This window comes from Macrobrachium nipponense, chromosome 20 (assembly GCF_015104395.2).
Source record: "Macrobrachium nipponense isolate FS-2020 chromosome 20, ASM1510439v2, whole genome shotgun sequence".
Classification (NCBI taxonomy): Eukaryota; Metazoa; Arthropoda; class Malacostraca; order Decapoda; family Palaemonidae; genus Macrobrachium; species Macrobrachium nipponense.
Window position 1 is genome coordinate 27,670,599 of NC_061089.1, and position 23,790 is coordinate 27,694,388.

The 23,790-nt window shown below is 38.2% G+C and overlaps 1 protein-coding gene across 8 annotated transcripts in view; it reads right to left on the bottom strand.

Moving 5' to 3' along the window:
• Window positions 1–1,537: 1,537 nt before the first annotated feature.
• LOC135223929 (patched domain-containing protein 3-like) overlaps window positions 1,538–23,790 on the bottom strand; it is a 151,412-nt gene continuing 129,159 nt past the window's right edge. For all 8 annotated transcript variants that reach the window (XM_064262881.1, XM_064262888.1, XM_064262858.1 and 5 more), the window contains 8 exons: window positions 23,219–23,550; window positions 6,416–6,616; window positions 5,765–5,899; window positions 5,313–5,459; window positions 5,004–5,170; window positions 4,440–4,652; window positions 3,949–4,161; window positions 1,538–3,797 (listed from right to left, as the gene is read on the bottom strand). In XM_064262881.1, the coding sequence (XP_064118951.1) occupies window positions 2,604–3,797; window positions 3,949–4,161; window positions 4,440–4,652; window positions 5,004–5,170; window positions 5,313–5,459; window positions 5,765–5,899; window positions 6,416–6,616; window positions 23,219–23,550 (2,602 nt within the window). In that variant the 3' untranslated portion in view covers window positions 1,538–2,603. The remainder of the gene's footprint in view (window positions 3,798–3,948; window positions 4,162–4,439; window positions 4,653–5,003; window positions 5,171–5,312; window positions 5,460–5,764; window positions 5,900–6,415; window positions 6,617–23,218; window positions 23,551–23,790) is intronic.

The following is a 23,790-nucleotide window of genomic DNA, read 5'->3' on the forward strand; positions in this document are numbered from 1 at the left end:
AAAAATGAGAATATGGTGCAAATAATGGCTTGGTAAAAGAAATGTATATGGTTAACGTACGTCTGCCAGGGTCGAAGCTCAAGACATCGGGCACCACCACAGTGATTTTGCTACTAGACCCATCGGGCAATTTGACGGTTTGCCCGTCAAGTGTGCCCGATAGAGGGGAGGTCCGCCGATCAGGCCCGGTCGTGTGGACAGGCCTTAACAGGCACACTTGATGGGCAAACAGTCAAATTGCCCGATGGGTCTTGTAGCAAAATCACCATGGTGGTGCCTGATGTCTTGAGCTTCGACCCTGACAGACGTACATTAACCATATGCATTTCTTTTACTGCCCCATTCTCTGAACCATATTCTCTAATTTTACATCACACAAAGCAATTGCCATGCTGCATAATTTCTTCTTTGCGGTAGGCACCATGTTTACCGTACCGCACTGAACAAATTACTGGCATCGTTGGGCACACCTACCTCTCCATCGCCTCACCCGTGTGGACAACAGTCACGGAAAAGCCCGCCAGAATTTACCAGTCAACCTCTGAGCACGCCGATCAGGCCCGTGCATGTGGACAGGCCTTAAGAATACCGGTCTCGTTTTGGGTTAAGAGTAGTAATCAAACAAGCTTATTTTGCTGCTTCAAATCCAGAAGGCAATTCAGTGCATGCAAGAGCTCGTCAGCGACTCGGGCCTTTCCATCGCATTATTGAAGAACCTGTTGGTTCAAAGGTTTTTAAAGGCTGCATGGCCATGCCAAACCATCACCTATTTTTTTTTTTCTTTCTAGGGTCTAGTGGTGGCCAATAAAGCTGTGTAGCTCATCCAGTGCCCTTAGCAGGACAGTTTGAAAGTTTTCGCAAGATGTTGGTCTTGAACGTAAAAGTGACTGGCGTGACTTTTTTTTTTTCCTCTCTCTCTCTGTGCTACTGGCACGCAGTGACTGCACTCTCCCTCTTTCTCTCTCATCTACTGGAAGTCCAGTGGCTGGTAGAAGCTGTGTAGCTCATCCAGTGTATCTTAACCAAGATGTTTGTTTTTGAATGACTACCACTTTATCTCAGCTACTTGCACTACCCTTTTTTCTTATCTAATAGCAGGCAGTGTCAAGAAAATATCCATCATGCTCTGAAACTGCTCCGAGACACAGGTGAACACAAGAACCCCTTTCCAGTAGTTTTACTTTGTTAGTACACTGTACAAACAATTTTGTAAGCCAATTCCCTTCTTATCTTACAAGAGGAGGATTGGGGATATTACAATGAACTAAGCTGGTGACTAATGTAGTTTTGTCGTCTCGGCTGGAGTGCTTTTGTTCTCTACATAGCAAATATATTTAACATGAATTTTACTTAACCAAGGTGTCTGGCTGGCAAGTAACTAATATGAACTGCTCAGAAATGTTCCAAACTGCAATGCTTTTTTAAATGTGGAATAGTATTAAAACCCCTCTTAAGATGGGTATAAAATTTATGACCTTTACAAAAAATAACCTATTGTATTTTATGAACCATAAAGGGCCATAAAAAAACAAAAATCCTTAGTATATTAATTTTAATTACAAATTTGTAAAACTTAAAAAGAACTTAATACTGAATAAGGATGATAAGACAATAATTTAGGTTTCCTCAAAAGTACAATAAAAAGTTTAAAGACAACCAAAAATGAACGCTTGTTAACAATATTAACATGTTCAATTTAGGCATAGTATACATTTCATAACTTAAAAATTTCTATAGATTAAGAAAATCATGCTTTCAAAGGCAGAAAGCCCAGTCAATCTTAATTTTTATCATGCAATAATACAGTACAGTTTCACTTGCAAAAATTAATTTATGCACAATGTTCCAAGGAAATCCAGTATAATTAATTCTGAAAATTCTACATTCACTGAAATGAACTGTAAAGCATTACCTGCAAGTGTAATTTCATTAACTGTAAACTTTCTACATCTTACACGTACCTTAATTAAGATACAGTAGTAAAACTATGTACCTCTCCAGTTTTCAAACATTTAAAGAGTTCTGACTGGTTTAGGAAGCACTGTCAAGTCTTTACTGTATATTAAAATATTTCTATATTCTAAATATGTACATTTTCTTGAAACAACACTGAGGTTCCTTACTTCTAGTCAGACTGACAATCACAAACAAATTTAATAGCCACATTAAAAGGGAAAATGGGATCCTGTATAACACACATCCCCACAAACTTGTTATAAAGAGTAAAAAATAAAATTACTTGCCAGAATTTGGTACTCATTTAAATTTTAAATTCTAAAATGGATATAGATCAATATTTAAAATACTGTTAATTTTGCAAATACCAGCACCATAATGCATTTTGACAGTCTTTACCATTTTGTTAGTTTTTCCTTTCACAATTTTTTTTTGTAAATTCTGGACAAAACACTAAAGAACGTTTCTGGCAACAAGATAATTATAGAATGGCACTCAGTATCTGTGAGGTTTAAGGCAACCCTGGAAGAAATGAGGTAAAAAGGGAAAAACACCCTGTAACATATGGCTGAATTGAACATTCACACTATCAACTATGTACACTGTACACTTGGCCATGGCACATGGTCACACTGATGTGACTATCGTCAGTGTCTATCATGATAATGGCCCCTTGGACCCGACGAAGACCGCTGTCCATATCTTGACATGGCAGACCCTTCCCTACTTTCGCTTCGTGATCTGTTGTTGGAGTGATGACTATGGCCACGAGACACATGTGATGAACTACTTCTGTTCAGAGAAGTGTTTGGTCTACATGATGCATTGGAACCTAGAGATTTACTTGGAGAATGATAACTACGCCTAATATCCTCCCACTTGCCATAGCGATCAAGGCGCCTTTCTTGAGCTCTACGTTCCTCAGCTTCCAAGTCGTCACTTATGTAACCGTTATTGCTGTAAACTTCCAAAATTGGTGGGCGTCCTCCACAACCATTGACAATGTCCGGACCCCCACGGCGATTGGCAGCTCCTTTGCTGAGGCTGGATTCACTCGATTCCTCTCCAGACGTGCCCAGGCCCAAGTCTTTGTCATAATTGGCACCATCCTCTTTATTTGAACCGTTTGTTGGAGATGCAGCAGGGGCCATGAAAGCCCCAGATTTGCCTAAAGAGACGAGTGTCATGGGAGAAACTGCCGATCCATTGTGAGTTATGCTGTGTGGTCTTGGAATCTTCAAGCTACTAGATTCTGGTTGAGTGGTAATGGGCGGTTTACCTTGAGTATAAAATGGTGGTCCTACAGCTCTTGTAGCAGTTGGTGGCAATATGTTGTCTTTCTTCTTGTTGGAGCAGGAACCAGGGCCCAATACTGACAAAAGTACTGGTAAAAGAAAAATTCCGTGTACTGCACCGAAGAATATAACTAAGAACACTGTCTTGAAGAATGTAATAAATATGTAAGAGGGTGCAAAAATTAGCGCTGTAATACCCAGAATCGTAGAAAGACCACCCTGCAAAATAGGGACACCAAGGGCATAGAGACATTCTTGAACGCGCTCGTCTGGGGTGTCCACTTTAGCCGCCAAATATGCATATGATATATGGGCAGAGAAGTCCACACTAAATCCAATGCACATGATCAGATTTATCATTGAAATAGAATCTAGATTCACGTTCCACAGTGTCATGTATCCAACGACGCCCACTTCGATGGAGACTATTGAGAAGGCCACCCATAACGAACAGAGGGGATTAGGAATAAATATGAGTGATATAACCATCATCACACCAGCTGCTAAGGATATAGCTTGGATACTTGTGGTTCGTACCAGCACAAACTGAAAGAATAGGATACAACAGTTAATTTTTAGTTAAAGTTTAACAAATTATCAAAATTATGCTTATATTTAAATTTTTTAGTATCTCTTTCAATTATATCTGCATATCTTGGAAGATTAAGGATTTAGATGCTACCCTTCAACTACTTACTTGATCAAAGAATATGAAGAATGGATTGAAAACTGTGACATTAAATGGAGAATCTTGCGCCACCTTACGCAGTGTTTCCATCATGTCCTTATCGTCATTGGCATCCATTATCTTGTAAGTCTGAATGATGAATCGAGATGCAACAATGCGAGTATAATCTTCATTGAAAGCCACATCTTGCGTGTATGGATTAGCTGGGCCCGACAAATAAACCTGCAAGTTTAAAATGGATTAGCTGGGCCCAACAAATAAACCTGCAAGTTTTACATTTATTTCTTAAAGAAAAGTTAGTTTATACAGCACTCTCATGCTATTGCATAGTTATTTTACCTTAATTTTGTTTATCAAAAACTTAAGTAAAATTTCACCAGCCGTACCGTGAAGTTTATCGAGATAATCATCAGTTTTTACAAAGAGAATGTTCACTAGTCCAAATTTGTTTCTTCCAAAAGCTGACGTACAATAAAACAAACTAATACACTTGTACTTACATCTCTCAGGTTAAAGATGAAGTCTTCTTCTGTCGTTACATTGAGTTCCATGTACTCTTGATTTCTGTCCAAGAAGCCAAGCCATGCTCGTAGCCAGGATTCAGTATAAAAGGCTCCAGCAACATAAGTAAGATTCTCAAACTGCTGGTGAAGTTCGATCAACTGTTCTTGAGTTGTTGGGTCGCTGTAATTCAAATCTCCAGTTATAACCACCTGTGGAAAAAAAAAATCAATTGACATACCGTCGAGTACTGAACACGCAACTTTTCCCCAAAACCAACCTTGTCCTCAGACTGTTATTCATAAAAGGCACAGGATAAATACACAACACCTAAAAATTTCATAAATCTTCGCTTTATTAAAGTCCCAAATACCACGTTACTTAAGTAGCACAGACTTTATTCTTGGTTATTCCCAAAAAAACTAAGCTACCAGCAAGTATACCAAAATGTATAACAGAGTAAGCAATATTTTTTTATCTATGGTTGCAGCCAAAAGCCAAATTACTTTATAGCAGCACAAGTCCCATAGAATGAGGGATGTCATGTAACATTGGTCCCTTACCTGTATTCTATATGGATAATCACGGAAATAATGATCTTCAAGGTCGTAAAAACGCACTGAATAAGAGTCATATCTCGACAGCCTACGTCGCTCAAGACCTTCCTTGACCATTGTGCAGCCCCAGCAAGCTCCCAATAAATATAACAGGAAGATCATCACTACCAAAGCTGAAAGAGAGATTACCATCAGAATGGGAAAACAATGTGTAGCAGATATTGAGCTAATTATACCTTCACTAGTGGGTACTTTATGTACAGTTACCACAACCTTTGCACATACATGAACGCACGTGCGTACAGGGCCAATTACCTTTAATTGCAGGTATATTCAGCAATCGAGCTATGTAGTCCCTAAAGAAGACCATTAATGCGTGATCCTTATTATCCTCAGGGTTCCAGGGGTCGGCAGCACTAATTCCTCCAGTGCAGAAAGTATTGTAACAACAACCTTCGTCCTCTGAAAGATTAGGGAAAAAGTGGAAATAATTCATGCCTTTGATTCGAAGAGTGAGTGTCCCATTCAACTCTAGCAGCTGCAATGCTATAAAGTCCATTAATTTCACCCATCCTCCAAGCAAGGCAGCCTATGACTTTTGTGCCTTGAAATAGCTGTAGTAAGCAAATGTATCAGTATAGTCTTGACACCAAATGTAGAAACAAAGTTGTCACCAAACTTGCTGTAGACGTTTTAGTCACAAAACTTATAACTGCATTAGCTACATCTTTTGTTAAAATATAATGAATAATTTTGGCCAAACTTACTTGATTCCGAGACAGGTTTGACTTTGATCGTGCAGATCACTCCGTGCCTCTGGTCTTTCTCCATATGACCAGCAAGTGCCATACACCCTCCAAAGAATGTGACGTGCCATACGTAAGTAACTAATACTGCCATACCTGGGGGAAAAATAAAGTTATAAATTACTATACCTCTCAAACATGCTAGCAAGGATATAAATTTAAGAATGGTTGACCGAATGATTTGGACGTCAAGTGCACTTAGGACTGATGATGGCAGTACTCCAGTACTTTTTTTTCTTTTTCTTTGCATGTTAAGTCGCTATAAATGTTTTTGTAACCTTTACCCTACACTAAATGGCAAGATTGTAATAAATCAGTCCTGAAAAATTTCTCTGAACGAGATGTAAACAATATGGCTCAATCCTACAAAATCACACTGGAAGACATGCACAAAATATTCTAAATTACCGTTACAGGAGAGTTACGCTGTTTATATAACAAAAATTGATCAGTGTGGGAAGTTAACGCGCAATGATATGCACAAAATGGTCCAAAAATTTCTAGATTTAATATGCATAACCAGCGTATAATTCTTGCTTGACTGATAAGAGTAAAATAGTATAAAAAATGCGAGTAAAATAGTATAACAAATGCAACTTAATATTAGCCTACCTGTGTAGAGACAGAAAATCTGCACGCAGGGGAAGGGCGTAATGGCACCAATATAAAAGGAAATCATATCTGTAAGCGAAGTGATGGTGATGCTGACTGCTGCTTCCGCAAAACAGTGACCCATTCTCTCGTGCACAGAATCTTGCAGGTTTGTGCGTCGCCACGCAGCCAACATGACGAAGGTGTCATCGATGCCAATACCTGAGATGTAAAGAATAACGTTCAATGATAGTTAGATAAATTACTTTTATTTTATTCCTTGGTTAATGAGATTTCATGACAGGTTGACAAATATGTAAACAATGTAATCGTTTTACTCTGACCGATTCTCCTGATAATCCAATAACTCTGTTTTAATCAAATTATGTATATACTTTGTAAATTAGAACTGTACACCAACTTTGTCACTGACATTTGTTTAAAGTGACGGGTTTTTGAGAGTACGGGAGCAACAACAAACCGCCTACCTGCAGCATGGGAGCGCGCCGCTAGCACAAGTTCAATATCTTTCACCTTTAGAATTGTTGTATAATTATTTTCAAGATAGATCTTTCACTCTGTTGCTCTACTTTCCTCTTGGGTATTTGCTATGTTCCCGTGAGTTTTATATATGAAACAGCTCTACTAATATACAGAAAACTATATGACGTGCGGTTTTATCGGTTTAAAAACTCAATAAGTTAGATGTCAGGCAGATTAACCTGGCCATATACCAGCATGGGCTCATACTCCTGGCAGCCCGTAATAAATTCGTAAGCTAACAAAGTCCAAGAACGGGCAACACATGGCCATGTCCCAGGTTAACATAACTTATTAGAAAAAAAAATTGTCTGTCATCTCCGTTAAAATGGATTACCTACAGTTGGGGTAACGGTCAAAGAAACCAAAAGCAACCAAGTTGGAAACCATCCAAGACTGGAAACCATCCAAGACTAGCAATAGTAAGCAGCACTTTCACTTTCAAGTCTGACGGTCGGTCATCGTCACTCGGCGCGAAAGCCTGAGGAGGTAACCACTCTGATCAGGGCTGCCAACATTGACAGTGCTCCTGTCTTTGACATTGTTTATGTGTATATCGCACAATGGACTTTTTTCTAGTTTATTTAAAATGGTACGTGAATTGTATTAAATATTGTAATTTGTCACTGGATTTTAAACTACCTAACATAGAAATTTGGGTAAAATGAGTTACCTGTCTATACTGCACATTACAGCACTCCTGAAACTAAAACAGCAAGACATTTTTCGAATTTTAAGCAGCGCTTCATCCCAATGTTTTTTAAACCAAATTTTCTAACTTCAATTCTCGTTTTAAATTTGACCAAAAGAAAAGCAATGATCCATCAGTTAAGTCTTTTCAAATACAGTGTACATATGAATGTGTGTATATATATATGATATATATATATATATATATATATAATATATATATATATATATATATATATATATATATATATATATATATATTAATATTACACATATATGCATATGTATATGCATTATGTATATATATATATATATATATATATATATATTATATATATATATATATAGTATATATATATATATATATGCACTTCATGAACATCCACGGAAAGGGGAAGTGTGTGAGAGCGGGGTGGGTAAATAAAATTACGTTACAATAAGGCTCAGAAATAACCTCAGGAACCAAATCAGGTAGCCTCAACAAGTCATAAGGAGCAATTGGTTTATTATTATTCTCATAATAGGCAAATGTACTGAACCTGCTCAACCTTCAGCGACTGCTAATGCAATCCTATTAGTTTCGGTTTTAAGATTCTACATAACGCGTTTAGGAATTTTTTCCTCTTCTAGTTTAAGAAAAATTACCAATTCAAAATTTAGATAATTTTGATTTTTTCATTTCTTTCAGAATCGCAAGACTATCCAAGTTACTTAGATTATATTTATGAAAATCTAGCCATAAACAAAACAAAAGGGGCACTTCCAGCGCTGAAGCCACTGAACAGAGGCAGTTGGAATAGTAGGGTAAAAAGATGGAAGAAAATGGCAACGGAGATGAAATAAGGGCTACAAACTGGGTGCAGCTAGGGGCCCAAGAGACTATGCCAACAACATTTGAGTAGCCTACAGTGCACCAATTGGGGTGCACTGACGTCACCACACCCTCATGGGACAAGCTACAAAGACCAAACAACTAAAAATACAATACGTCTGCTTCCAAAAAAACGTACTTAAACTGTATCTACTTATTTCGACTACTAACACTGTATTCATTATCAAGGGCTAAGTGATATCCAGAACATTTTGAAGCAGGGAGTAAATACTTTTAAATACTCCAATAAAAATATGTAGTAAATAGGAAATAACCTTTCCACCAAGTGGGGTAAGATTTTCCTTATCTGAATATTATGCAGATGTCAAGGTCAGTCTCCATGCTCTACCATCCGCAAAACCTTACACTTGGAGACTGATGCACTCTCAGACCCTCATAGCCTACCACAAATCCCAATGTCTTCACTTTCACTGAAGAGAAGAGGAAGAGGCCTTGTCCCGGGGAACTTCCACATCTTCCAAACTATTTCAGGCTCATTTGTTAACCTGTTATGGTAAGTGTGGTATTTCGATTATTTACCCTAAACGTTGTAACTGCGCTTTTATTTATCTTTAATCATTTTACATAACAGCCTAAGCGAAAAGCAAATTCCCGTAAGGTGCACATTGTAAAACAAGGGGCAAAGCTACAATCACCCCCCTCAGCGAATATTGCATTATGATAGCATTTCCAAGGTACAATGAGAAGAATTCCAAGTCACGACCAGTTATGGATGAGGTATAATTATTATTTCTATATAATGCTCGTACCTCCAATGAGCTTGCCCAAACCCGCTATTAAGCTAATCCCCCCTTATCCCAACTTTCTTATGAACTTAAGTTTCCATTGTCCCAATCTCAGTTTTAAACTGAAAACACTCATTAGCGCAACCTTCACGAAACTATTATTTTTTTTTTTTTAGCTGGCACCCTAACCCATGGAATCATCTTCCACTATCATACCTTCAGCTCAAAACTAGAAAAATTACGAACGCGTCCTACGAGCCACTATAATTAATTAGCATATCTAACCAGTTGGGATACAATAACTTTTATTAGCAGTCAGTTTAGACAATTTATGCTTAGAACTTAAAAAATTCTATCAGTCACTCTCGCTTTTTCATCAATAGTAATTATTAACTCAAAAGGAGCTTATCAAAATCTACATATTACCCTGTCTTGTGACGTCAGGGAAGTACCTAGTCTCGACCGGCCATGATATACCCTTTTCCCACCAAAGACAAAATATAAATTAATGAACTTTGTGCTGAAGTCAACCTTGTTAAAAAGGTACAAAATGGAAGTTGTCATTCATAACCTCACCCTTCCGTTTGCATCATTTCGTCCGAACAACGCGACGTCCTTTGTTTTTCATGCAGCTACTGAAAAACGACCGTTCAATTTGACCAGAAGTTTATTACTTCGTTCTTTCTTGGTTTCTGCACTTGGTTACTGTACAGGACTCCTTAAATTCATAAACCATAATAAAAATGCTGATATTTACTAATTTTTCGAAGATCCCAGTAACCAAGATGTTTTCGAGTTACGAAAATGTGGTCGATGAAACTCGGCCGTCATCTTTAACATAACAGCTCATACAGCTAGGAAAATTATTTCCTCGGTAAACAGTGACCAAAATTAGGTATGTTTACAGGTAATTTCATTCATGTGCTCCAAGTTATTAAATTCTAAAGTTGACAGACCTTACTAAAAGGGCTATCACGCTTTTTTTCAAACCAGGAATCTTTGGGTGTTTACTAGTCAATTTTTCGCATCTACCTAAGCACTTTATTTTTTTTGTACTCGTCAAGTAGTAGCAACCAGTCACTTGCTAATCAGGAATGTTCAAGGACTTGGCCTTTACCAGGTAATGGACGGGATACCGGAAATAAGAACATACTTTTCTGGTTAACATCAGGATTTTGGGAAAACTGCTCAGTAACTTCCCGACACTGACTTCCAAGAAGATGGAAGAGCAAACTGGCAAACAAACGTTAATTCAAAGTTGGAAACTTTATACGGCCTTTTATTGTTAATAGTGGAGATTGCAATCCTGTCAGTCACCTGATCTCTGGACATACATAGAACTGACAACTTTCACTTATCGACCGACGGTATCTTTTCTAGCCGCTCATTGCATCTGGTCTAACAAACCACCCAAATGCCTCATTAGATTCCGAAATTTTCCTGTCAATAATAATTTTGAAAGGTCAAAGATTTTTTTTTCTTTTGTCTTTCAAGGCAGACATACAAGAATTTGAGTCACAAACCAGGGATTGAGTCACAAAACCAGGGAAAAATGCTCAGCATCACTGAACTCTTCATTCCAATGTGCATTAAAACCAACCCGTTCTTGGACATTTTCCTATTTCGTATTTTCCAACGGACGGACATGATTTTCATCCATTGCTTAATACTTTCGTTCTTCCTTTCTCTTCGCCTCCCCCCTCCCTCCCCCATCCATTCTCCTGACTGGAACTACTTGTCCAAAGGTTATTAAACTGGCCTCACCCTCCTGACTTCGATCTCGTCCCTCCCTCCCTCCCATCCACCCCAGTGCCTAACATTCCCACAAGAGACCTCCCTGATCCTCCCCTGCCCCCCACACCCTCTCCTTTAGGAAGGTGGGGAGATGAGGGAGGCGGGGGAAGCGTTGGAAATCTTCCACTGCCTCATTTCAACAGTCGGGAAGGCTTGCTAGCTGCCCTGCCGACCCATTCATTCTGACCTCGACAAGATACACAACCATCCTCCTGGCATACTTAAAAGGGGACCTCTGTCTCTCAATGATGCCTCTGGGGCATATCTGTCCTCGTCGAATGGTAGGTACGCCTGCGCGGCCAGACTGATCACATTTTGCCTTTCTACTCCGTCACAGTTTTTTTCATTTGAATCCAAATTAGATCAACAAATATTGGAAAATTTTAGTTGGCATGAAAGGCCGTCTGAAGCAGTGTAAAGCTCAGCATATACAAATGCATAAGTTTGACAATGTGTGCGGAGGGGACTACCATTACCTTGATGATTTGCATTTACATAGAATAGCGTAGTAATTGCACTCAAATTTTTCCTAATGGCTAAAACCAGAAAAACGTATAAAAAAAATTGGGTCTTTTAAGACAATTTTACTTCAAACCAATATCTTCTTTGGAGTCATATTTCGCGATCAGTAACAAGTGCTCGGAAAACAGGTTTTCGGAGATGGCAACAGCATTTAAGTTAATAAAAATGTGACATTTACCTCAAGTCTTCCTTTAGAGTAAAGGAGTATTATTTAAATGACAAAACATTCGAATATACCGCGCTAAACAGAATTTTCAGATGTACCATTCCGGGATTTTAACTAAAATCCGAACAAAGAATGAAAACTTTAGAAAAATATTGCTATTCTGAAGGTTTCAGCTAAGATGGAAAACTAGTTTCATTAGATGAACTTGTTTGGGTACTGGGAAGCAAGTGAATATAAGATTAAGTAATGATTTGGAGACTCATTCGTGCCCTACGATTGTTATTCCGACACTTCATGCTCGCATTTTCCATTCATACTCCAATTCCATTCTCTCCCTCTTAAGGTGGCTAGTTTTCACCGAATTTACAATGCCAAAGTATACAGTGAAACGAGTTTGTGATTGAAATGAAACCTTACGCTGAAACATTTCCTGAACGTCTAGAGTAAAAGAATTATGAAATGTTTGACCATTTAGAAACATTTCATCTAAGCTTGATGTGGTTTAAAACTTAGAGCAGCTTAGTGCATTCGATTGGATAAAAAAACAATTAAATCAGGTTACAGATCATGCGAACCAGACAAAACACTTAAAACTTCACACACAACAGCAAGAAAAATGAATTTTGTAGTAAAGGTAAAAGTCATCTTTGACCTTATGTCATGATTTACAAGAAATCCTAGTCTTTGACCCTTACTAACACCTGCTGTAAGACTGTCCGTTCAGATTTTACATAACACGTAGTTTCAGTATATGATATTCTTCATTCTAATGTTACAAAATCATAGTCTTAAAATTTCTATTAGTGAAATAAGGAAGCTTAAAATATTTTCTCTAGTCATCAGAATTAAGTTGAAAGCATTTCATCAAACGCTCAGGCAAATCACTTAAAAACATTAACGTTTTATTTCAGACTGAGCATTCGCAGAAATTAGTGCGCGTAAAGTGGCATGATACAATTGCAAACTAAAGTCATAAATAACTACTTCAGTGCGCCTGTCTTTGTGCCTCTCTTTCCCGGTGAGTTACATTTAGGAACCAACAATCCCCGTCCCCCCACTCACAACGCCCTCCCCCTACGCAAGTTAATGGTTATGTTTAAAACCCATTACAAAAATGGATATTCAAAGCAGTAAAATCGATACTCAATTTTTGGCAATATACCAATAAATATTTTTAAATTCAGATTCCATCTTCAGATGTAAACGGCAATTCTGATGCTCCCACCCACACAATACACAAGGGCTCGACATACTAATTATAGCAAAATACTGAATGGAAATATTCACGAGAACACCAGATCATGTGGAAATTGATGAAATGTCACTTCATTCTCTCTATTCCCATGGTTTACCCCAGACAAGTTCACCGACCATTTTACTGCTCTTTAAATGAGGATGATAACACTTCGGTTTAACAGCCTTTGCTCAATTTTGTGGAGCAAAGGACTGGAAACTGGAAAATCCCCCAACGTTGGTCGTTGGTAAGATTCACTACTGCTGAATATAAAAGATTCTTTGAAAAAACTATCAAGAAGAGTCTTGTTTGAAAGTTATTCTTGGAGATTAAAATTTGACATTTTTGTTGGTCGCAGCAACGAAAAGCAGATGTCAATACATGACACTAGTCAAATACGAAACTGCCAGCTGAAACATTCACTCGTTAAGACACTCGTTCGCCAGATCCACAGTCTTAAACCTATTAAGAATCCCATTTCACTATTCTATCGGCCAACAATGACGCTCTGTGGCACATGACAATTATGTCATTAAGCTAAACGCCGCATAAACTGCTACGACATACGAGGGTCTGGAAATGTAGGTCAGTGAGTCATCCCTGACCTCATGTGCTAAGAATCTTCCCTGTAACTCATTGCCGACTGCCTCCACCACCTTCCTGCTTCTGCTCTGCAGTAGCAGCAGAAGCATGAACAGCACTACAGCAAACAAGTCTTGTCATCTATCACTTTTTTTTTTTTTTTTTTTTTTTTGGGGGGGGGGCACGTTTTTGTTTTTATAGCTATATGCAAGACTTCTCTCAACATTTACAGCCATTTACAATTTCCCAGCTCGCACTTCCCGCTAATTCTGGATTGGAGCCAGGCACCTCAACCTACGCTTCTCTAACCCAACCTCACGTCACTTCCTTTGATCTACTACAATTCAGTAATTTAGAACAGTGTTAGAAACCACTAAAAGACCACATCTAAATCCAGACATTTTATACTTTCTACAGATAAATTTAACAAGACTTCCCAACAATCAGTATTTGCTTCCTTCAATTACATAAACACGAGTTTTCTTCATCCGAATCTGGAGTTTACATCACTTGACTAAATTAAGTAAATTACCAAATTACTATTAAAACATTTTGTAAACTAACCACGATTCGTTCCTACCACTTCTAAACAGACTAACATTTTATTGGGTGTTTACTAATTGCACAGGAGACTGCTCCCATGGAATGCTTTATCCCCGAGGAATTCTCTAGAGATTATTCATCCCTCGGGTGTGTGTGTGTGTGTGTGTGTGTGTGTGTGTGTGTGTGTGTGTGTGTGTGTGTGTGTGTGTGTGTGTGTGTGTGTGTGTGAGAGAGAGAGAGAGAGAGAGAGAGAGAGAGAGAGAGAGAGAGAGAGAGAGAGAGAGACTGGGTGGGGTGAGGGGTGTGTTGGCTTAGTATGGCAGGCTGGAGACTATGGACAAATACTGGAAAGTTTAGCAGGTATCAGGGTCAGGCATCCAGGAAGAACAGAGTTGTTGTATGGCAAATGCGATAAGCTTTTAAAGGACTTTTGTCCTTCTAAACCTGATGTGTTCTAATTCGTAGTAATGTAGACAAAAAAAAAAAAAACCTGACTGGGGAAGGAGCAATAATAAAAAAATAAGTTAGGAAAAGAGTATGGAATTCTCCATAGCAGATACTGTATTGATTTCATAGTGAAGCGAAGTCGCAGAAACCAGAAACTGAAAATTTGCGAGTGACAAACTGGAAAATATTACCAAATCTTGAAAAAGGGCAATTACAATTTACTTTAGTCAAACGCTTTACATTGTTACAAATATTAGCACACTCGGGTGCAGATTAATTTAAAAAAAAAAAGATCACAGATAGCTAGAGAAAAAAAAATACACCTTGTGGAATATCAATGTCACGTTTGTGGCTAACAAAAAAAGGCGATGGAAATTCAAAGCGTAAACAGTTCAACATTGCGGTACATGTTTCATGAAAGGTGTTTACGATCTAAAAAAAAATAAAAAAATCTAATTGCCCCTCAAACTATCTCTAAAAATTGCTTAGTGTTACGTTATGTTTAAGGATAAGAAAATACCGAAAGCATCCGTTCCTTATCGTGTTCAAGATGGAGCACAGTCCAAAACTTGCCAGTTAGCGAAAATGCACCGTAGAACTTTGACTTCGACCGCGACCATGCACTGCTATTAACTTTCGATGCAGTTCCGAGGTCACCAGTAGAACGTGTTAAATCCTGGTTTTAACAATGCAGTTATCACAAACTGCTTTTTTTCTTTGCACGTAGCAGCTCATCTTCCATCGAACTTACGTTTTAAGACTTAAAAATAACCAAAATTCCCAAGAAGCATTCTACTTAGTATTGCTAAATAAAAGGTTTAAGTAGAATGAAACCCTCGGGATTTCAATGCCGTCTTAGTGGTAATCCACCGTTTGCGTGTCCGCAAAATGACCATAAGCCACCACATTGTTTCCACCGTAATAGACACCCCACCTTTATGAGTTAATAATGCTAAGATTGCTTAAGAGGAATTATCCTTTTAATTCCATATAAACTTCACGATATTTAACTAACCCAAAATTCTAAATGGCGTTACAACAGCAGCATCTTTAAAATTATACAAGTCATAATGCCTGGAAGTCGACAACTCAGCATAAAACAATAATGAACCTTTTTTCAAGGTTTAGTCAACATTTCAGGATTAATACGAGCAATGAGCAATAGTATAATGAACTATACTAAATCTTCGAGCTACAAGACCTGGTGGTTAAGTCTCCACAGCCCCCAACAATATCCCTCCATTCAAATGATCTGAACCATTCAAATGATCTTCGCTAATATGTCAGCAGCAGCAGCAGGAACAAGAGAAAAATATCCTAATGAAATATGATCCTGAGTGAATGAGTGATCCTTCAAAGTCTCACAGCGTGAGACCTTGACGCAAGGGAGTGAGAGAGGGAAGGGGAAGAAAAATAACTAGGAAATTCATACTAAAAGGAAAGGCCACATCAGATGAATAACAGACCTAAGTTATTATAAACAAAATTCTCTGCCCTTATTAAAAAAAAAAATACTTCACTGGCATTGTAGCCTAAAAACACTGGTATATTAAAGCGAGATGAAAATCACAGCTAGAGAGAGAGAGAGAGAGAGAGAGAGAGAGAGAGAGAGAGAGAGAGAGAGAGAGAGAAATATATATATATATGTAAACAAAATTCTCTGCCCCTATTGAAAAAAAAACTTTACTGGCATTGTAGCCTAAAAGCAATGGTATATTAAAGGGAGATGAAAATCACAGCTCTCTCTCTCTCTCTCTCTCTCTCGAGTCTCCCTTCTCGTTCGGTCTCTCGTCTCTCTCTCTCTCTCTGTCTCGTCGTCCTCGTCGAGAGAGAGAGAGAGAGAGAGAGAGAGAGAGAGAGAGTCACAGCTATGTCATTGATTCCAGGCAAAGCTGGCTAACGATCATCAAGGTTTCTAACAGTCTGAAGCGTAAGAGTACACGGCCGTTTTAAGCCTATTTGATCAAATTCGGCCCCGCAACTAAAGGGGGTCCGGCGTCATAGTTACCGTTTGAAGCTTTTTCTGTATTCTAAGAGAAATAAACCGCCACCGTAAACATGAAATGAATAGAGAAGTATCATTCTTGACATTATGCATACTATCAAAAGAAAATTTTAACCAATTTAATATTTATATTAATTTTTTTTTTGGGGGGGAGGTTTGTTATGAAAAGTATTTACACGAAATAGAAACGCATATAAATTCCTAGCACCGGCCCTGCAGGAGCATTAACATACTAGGCTTCTTGGCACTATCTGGATTAGCGGCCTGAATTGACAGATGTAGTAGACTGGAAAGTTCAAGTTCACATCTACGGACGACAGAAGAGATGGCGTTAAACATCAGATTTTCCCATTACAGTATAAGGTTAGGCGTGAAATGAATGACCATATGTCCGGCCTCGGGTCTAATTCCAGCCTGCAGCCACTTCAGTTTAATCCATTACCCTTCATGATTTTCAGCGCCTCAATTCTGGTCTTCGTCCTACTCATTCAAAGTTTACTATCCCGACTATAATAATTATTGCGGGGAAAATGAGCTTTTTATATAAAACTTATAATTCACAATATTGAAAACTGTGCAGCAGTTTCTTTTTAAAGACCTGAGTAACAAAATTGGAAAGCTCCTAGTGCATAGTTGTGAAGGTACTACTAAAGCATTTGACCCGAGAAAATATTACCTGCAAATAAGGAAAATGTTGAACACGAGCCCTTTTCTTGTGGCCGTTAAGCCATAAACAAAATTAACAAGTTATTAGCAATTCCACTAAAGCGAAACAATGTCAAAAGTGCGGGAAAGAAGAGTCAGAAATTTGTGGGACTTTACATAAAAAAAACACTTTCCAATAACGCCTACTGAACTGCACCATTTAAAACAACCTTTACATTTGCCGCCGAATGCATTTCCTCTCGTAATTTAAGTTCTGGATTAAGCTGTCATATAATGCTCGCGCGAGCAACCTGTTGATCCATCTTTGAAACTAACTACTAACGTGTTAATGAAGGAAAAAGTTAATGCAATACTCATGAGGGTCAACATTACTAATACTACTCATTTGCTCCAACAAATTTGTCAAAACTGCTGCAGATGCCGGCAATTACCTGTTAAGTGATTGACAACCCTTATCCAGGCTTACCTTCTTTTACAACCCTCCTACATATTTACCTTCTATATATACATATATGGACCTCTTAAGGGCCATTAAGTATATAATGGCCAAAAATTATCGTCAGTATCATTGAAACTTTCACCAACATTCCCACCCAAAGAACTACGTAGCGTTTCAATTCAAGGACAAGTAGGTCCATATATTTTTGGAAGGAGGAGTCATTATTCGTCGAAACTAACCCCTTTGTTGGTTATAATCTTTAAAAGGTTTCAATACCTAAATATGCTTTGTCATCCGACAACTCTCGCCGGTCGCCCTCTCTCTACTCTCCCTCCAGCCGCTCCCCACCCCCCCACAAAAAAGCCAGATTAACCAAATTTTCTACATCTACCCGAGAAATATCAACATAAGGTTAATAACTATAGGCATTGTCCCGTACTGCGTTCCGTCAACCGGTGTCATTTCTGAAGGTAACAACTATAGCAGAGGCTAGTTGTAAAACCAAACCACCTTTCAAGCAAGTAATACCAGTACCTGTAACAGTATGCAACAGAAAAGCGGTGTTTAAAAGATTTTTAGGTTCGGCGAAGACGTGAACACGAGAGAGAGAGAGAGAGAGAGAGAGAGAGAGAGAGAGAGAGAGAGAGAGAGAGAGAGAGAGAGAGAGAGAGAGACTAAACTCAATCTTGCGGAGACCGTCTGGTAGTCGTGTGGTTAACTACTTTGGTGGTAACTTCATGGACCTGGCAACTTCATGCATCTAGCTAAGTGTCGATATGGACAACTGTTGAAATTAGCATCACATGTCGTGCTTGAGGCTGGCTTTTGAGGGCAGTCAGATGACAATTACTTCCAATATTTGCTCGAAAACAACCATACTAACGAAAGACTCCTGCAGCTGACAATACTACAGCTCGGCAAAATATGCATATTTAAGAACAAACGGGATTTTAAGTCAAATTCAACACTGCAGAGTAAATTTAAGATAAACTTATTTTAAAACAGCTTTTGGGATTAATTTCTGTATTCAAAAGTATGCAGGTCACAAGTTCATCTGATAAATAAACCACAGATTTCGATCAATGCTGAAAGCTGATTAGGCCAATTAACTGAACAAGGTTAAGAGGATGTCCAATGTAAGAGCTAATACGTAAAGTACTAAAATCTGAAAATATTAATTTTACTATTAATTCACAGTTACATAAAATCACAAGCTCCCGTACATCATAATGGTCCCTCATTGCTTTCGATAAAGAAATTAACCATATATCCGGTCTGGGGTTATTTAATTTCCGAATGATATAACAGATTTTTATATTCAGTCAATACTGAAAAATCTTTAGTCCTAGTGATGAAAAATATGGACTACGTTACAACAGGTTCGTTTGGATTCAGTAGGCAATTTACTCTTACCATATAATTACTGTAATAAAAGGCATTATGTGGTCGGTGTGTGGGGTTCCAACATGAGCTGCCAAGGGCTTTTTTTCCCCCCCAAGTCATGTTAAGTACTTTTATTACCAATGTAGTTACGAAACAATACGTGTCAGGTGATTTATATCTACAGACTATAGGGTCTTCTACAAGGATAAGTAGGGCAGGAGACCTATAAGGGTTGTTCGGCTTTCGCCTTGACAAAGGGCCCCTTTCCCTATATACCCTTCCTTCCCTTCAAAGACAGTCCCTCCTCAAAGGAGGACTCCGATACACCCCTCCCCCTTCCTTTGAAGGCTGACAACACACTGATAAGCCTTAAAGCCTTCTAGAATTCTACTACCGCTGCAACTAACAGCTATAATATAGCTACACGTCTGTAGGACTTTCTAAGGTACCGCCAGGGTTCAAGGCTAAGCTCTCGCGTTGTTACGTACCGCAAAGCCATTCAAGAAATATTTATTCAGCTCGAATGGTAGCCTTGAATCTGGGTTCCCGATGAATGGCTTCCGACTTTAGTTGCTGAATGCTTTTATTCGAACTGAGTCTTAAAAGACACCTACTTTTTAAAACAAAAATTAATATGCTCATAGAAAAATTCTAGTAGTGATCAACAAAAATGATAAAATTCCCCTTGATACTATTAGTACCCGATACCATTATGGTGTAAGGTTACTAACAAAATTACTTCCTTGAAAACGGCCCACAGGTGGGTATTACCGCTGGTGGCGGCAAATACCACCGAACCTTTCCCCAGTTGGCAATGACGAGAAACATTACTTAACCAAGGTTTCTTTTCGGCGGCAGACATGAAATTAAGCTATTCTCTTTGTATAGTATGAAAATAACTAACTTCCGTTATTGACGATATAAGAAGAACCTTTGCCGATCAAAAATTATCAAGTAACATTTTGAGATAAGTTACAAGTACAACAGTTGAATTATTAAGAAACTTGTGATTACAAGTATCTAGTTTTTATATCCAAAAAAGCACTCATTAAACAAAATATGCCCCAAAGATAATTTGAATAAATTTGGCATTGTATGAGTGCAGCGAACTTGAGCATGAACCAGCAGCTTTTTTTCACCTTTGAATTAGACAACTGCTACCACCTTCCATAACGTACTAAAACCTGGGCCCTTCAAAGTTGTTTTAAATTGGCAGGGCGCAACCACAACAGTTTTCCCTCCAGTTTCGCCTGCGGTGAATTGCTAAATGAACAAGACTTTATAGGTTCGAATAAAATATGCCTAATTTTCCAACCTTGAGGAAGAGGACCAACTCTCTTTCCTCCTCAAAATCTACTGATCGAACATGAGGGCCCCTGTGGGCATTAAGAAAATATTTCAGCAGTGCTAATCGCCTCCAAGGTATACACTCGTAGACCTTTATTCTATATACCTTGATGCTTCGAGTCCTAACCTGACGTAGTCCGTGTTTTGTTAATCAAGGCATAAGTCTCTTTTGGTCTTAAACTTTCCTTGGTCGATATTGGGAGGTCAAGAGCCCTAGTTCAATATTCTAATAACCTTTGTGATCTCTCAGGGGGCAGAACTTTAGCACTGAAACAAAATATGTCAAGACTTTTCAGCCAAATCAAAAGCAGTATTAAAATAAAACCTTAACCAACACTAATAGTTTGAAGCTATAAAAGAGAGAGAGAGAGAGAGAGAGAGAGAGAGAGAGAGAGAGAGAGAGAGAGAGAGAGAGAGAGAGAGAGAGAGAGAGAGAGAGAAATTAGTTCTACTTAAGCTGGTACTTTCATTTCGCTAAGTGAATATTGTATAGGCTTAGTTCCGAAAAAACTCCTTGTATTTATATCCCTTTTCAACCTGTAACAAATAAAGCGCAACATTCTATGCCACCAGTTTTTCCTTGCACCTGAAAACACTTCAAAGACTCGACTCAAACCATGCATGACGACAAACCTGTCATTTTTCTATACACGCTTTTCTTGACCCATTGAATATTCCCCTTAAAAGATGCAAAAGACTCACGAACACAAAACAGTTTTTCACTTTCTCGAGGCATATCGATTCGGCAAAGCGTGACGACACCGACCACGAATCTTAAAATGAAGCCTCGGGAATCTGACCCAGATTAAGAAGCCACAAAGATCACAGGGCCTTCCTCAACCCGACCCAGATTCATTGAGTACTCAAAAAGAGATTTCAGTTTCGTTCGTAAGTTGACATTTCATCGAGGTAAAAATGCCTCTTAGGATAGAGTAGCAGCGTCACACGAGAGGATCAGTAGGATACTTTTACAGTTTCACCCAGTGTCCTTTGAAACTTGAACGTGTTAGGAGTAGGGGACCGGGATGGATAAAACCAAACCGCAGCTTTAAAATAAACTAGGGAATCTTCTAAGAAATAGGGAGGGAGTACCAATTAAGCAACAATTAGGCAGAACATTAGGGAGAACATTTCTCGGTATGAAAAAAATTACATATTTCCAAGCTCTACTTCTGTACATTTGATACCCATCACTATGACGCATATGAACAAGATGATCTAGTCTGCATAGCAACATCTAAACATTTTATTACTTTACCAAAATATCATGCAAAGTATGCTTCATATTTCAAAGTTTTTTTCATGTTATCGAATGTCTGTATTTAGCTTTCTATCTTTTCTATGGTCAAAAGACCATAGAACTAAAGCCCAAATTACTCAATACCTATTCAATTAATGATTTATGGTCATAATATAGTGGCAGAAATTTTTTCTGTATATATGACGAACGACTATATATTTAAGCAATCCTTGTATTTTTGTTTTTACGTGATATTTTTAATTATGATCATGCAACGGGCATGCCTGAAAAAACAAGGTACTGGCAGTGGTTAACAGCATATATTTACGGCGGGAATTTGGTGTGCTTGGCTGGTTGAGACTACTCCATTTAATTGGTGCACAACACTTCCGACCTTTCATTGTTCAGTAATCAAGAGACACGTAGCAGAACTAATTTCGTTAAGTTCAAGGTTGCTATTGACATTACACATTAAACTTACGACATGGCGTCTCGACTCCCTGGATCTTGCGGGATGAACAAGTGCAATCTGCATTTGGTCAAAATTAAAATTTAATCTATCCACTGATGTGTAGAAGTATATCAACGAAACTATGTAGTTGAAATTCACATACCGAACTGACCTCATTTAAATACAGGATTGTTGTATTAATGCTCTTAGATGTTGATTTTAAAATGGAGAATTTGGATAATTTTCATAATGTGGTTATAATAATTCACCTCGCACGTAGAATGCCGCCGATAATTCTCCAATAAGTTTTTGTCACCGTGACCTAAAATCCTCTGACCGAACAGAAGTCGTACGGATAACGGTAAGCCTCGTTGCAAGAAAGTAAGAAAACACCAGTGCGCGCGCACGTATGTGTGGGCGTGCTATCCGTACAGCATGGATAGAAATATAAAAATGATATTCTGTCGGATGTCCATTCGTATTATGAATTCTTGAAGATACAGGACTAAAGTTTACCTTGGAGAAGTGATAAGGAGATTGGAAAGGCAGAATTATGCGAGAGCTTCACGTTCTTAGGCAGGATTACTATTTCAAATTAAGTATTCTATTCAGTTTTGATAATCCACAACCATGAAAATTTTAGCACAGCGGAGTCAGTAGTATAAATTCGCGTCTACATTTCAGACAAATCAAAACCCAACGAAAACACTAACATTTGTACAGCAGCGTCAACCTAGACCCTTAAGTAACAAATGAAATGTTGCTTACTCGTTATTTAGCACTCGCCCCCGCCCACCCCCCCCCCCCCTCTCCAATTACGTCCTTTCAGTACTAACAGACCACAATCTACCAAACTGTTTTCAGGGGCAAATTCTAAACAACAACAAACATGATACAAACTATTTACAAGAACGTTTTAAACTACGCATAGAATATATATTTATTATTACAAATATATATATATATATAATATATATCATATATAATAATAATATATATTATATATATATATTATACTTATATAATATATATATATATATATTTACTATAGATATATATATCTATATATATATATATATAATACCTATCTATAAAATATAATATATATATATAATATATAATATTATATATATTATAATATATAAATATTATACTCACCTAACATGAGGAAAGGCGCAGCCATGTTGATTCCAATGAACTCCAGGCCGAGATAGATGAGGAAGCCAAAGGAAGCGAGGCAGGCCAAAGAAGCAGACACGACGCCCATGAGCCCAAGCCATGGTTTGGTCCTCACCCAGTCGCCCATCATGACCGTTCCAACGCTGAAGAGCACCATGATTGCGACGGTGATGCCGAAGTAGGGTATGACCGAGTTAGTGTTTTTTTCGAGTTCAGTCTCGAGAGTCCGGGAGACGAAGCGAGCCACTTCGATGGTTTCGAAGTTACGCTTCTCCAAAGCGTCAAGGAGAGCGTTCTCCCACTCAGCAGCACTGGAAAAAGAAAGTGCTTTAGGCGCTAAAAGAAAAAAAAAACTTAGCTTATTGGAAAATTAAGGCATTGCATTTAAATCTCCGGAAACACTTGTCAAATAGCTACCCACGCATGCACTGAAAAGCCTACACCTTACATAATATATTGAGTGCTTAAATGATTACATAATATACGGTAAGTTCAATCACTAACCCTCAACCACTAAACTAGGCACCCAATATCGGTGATAATTTCAGCAT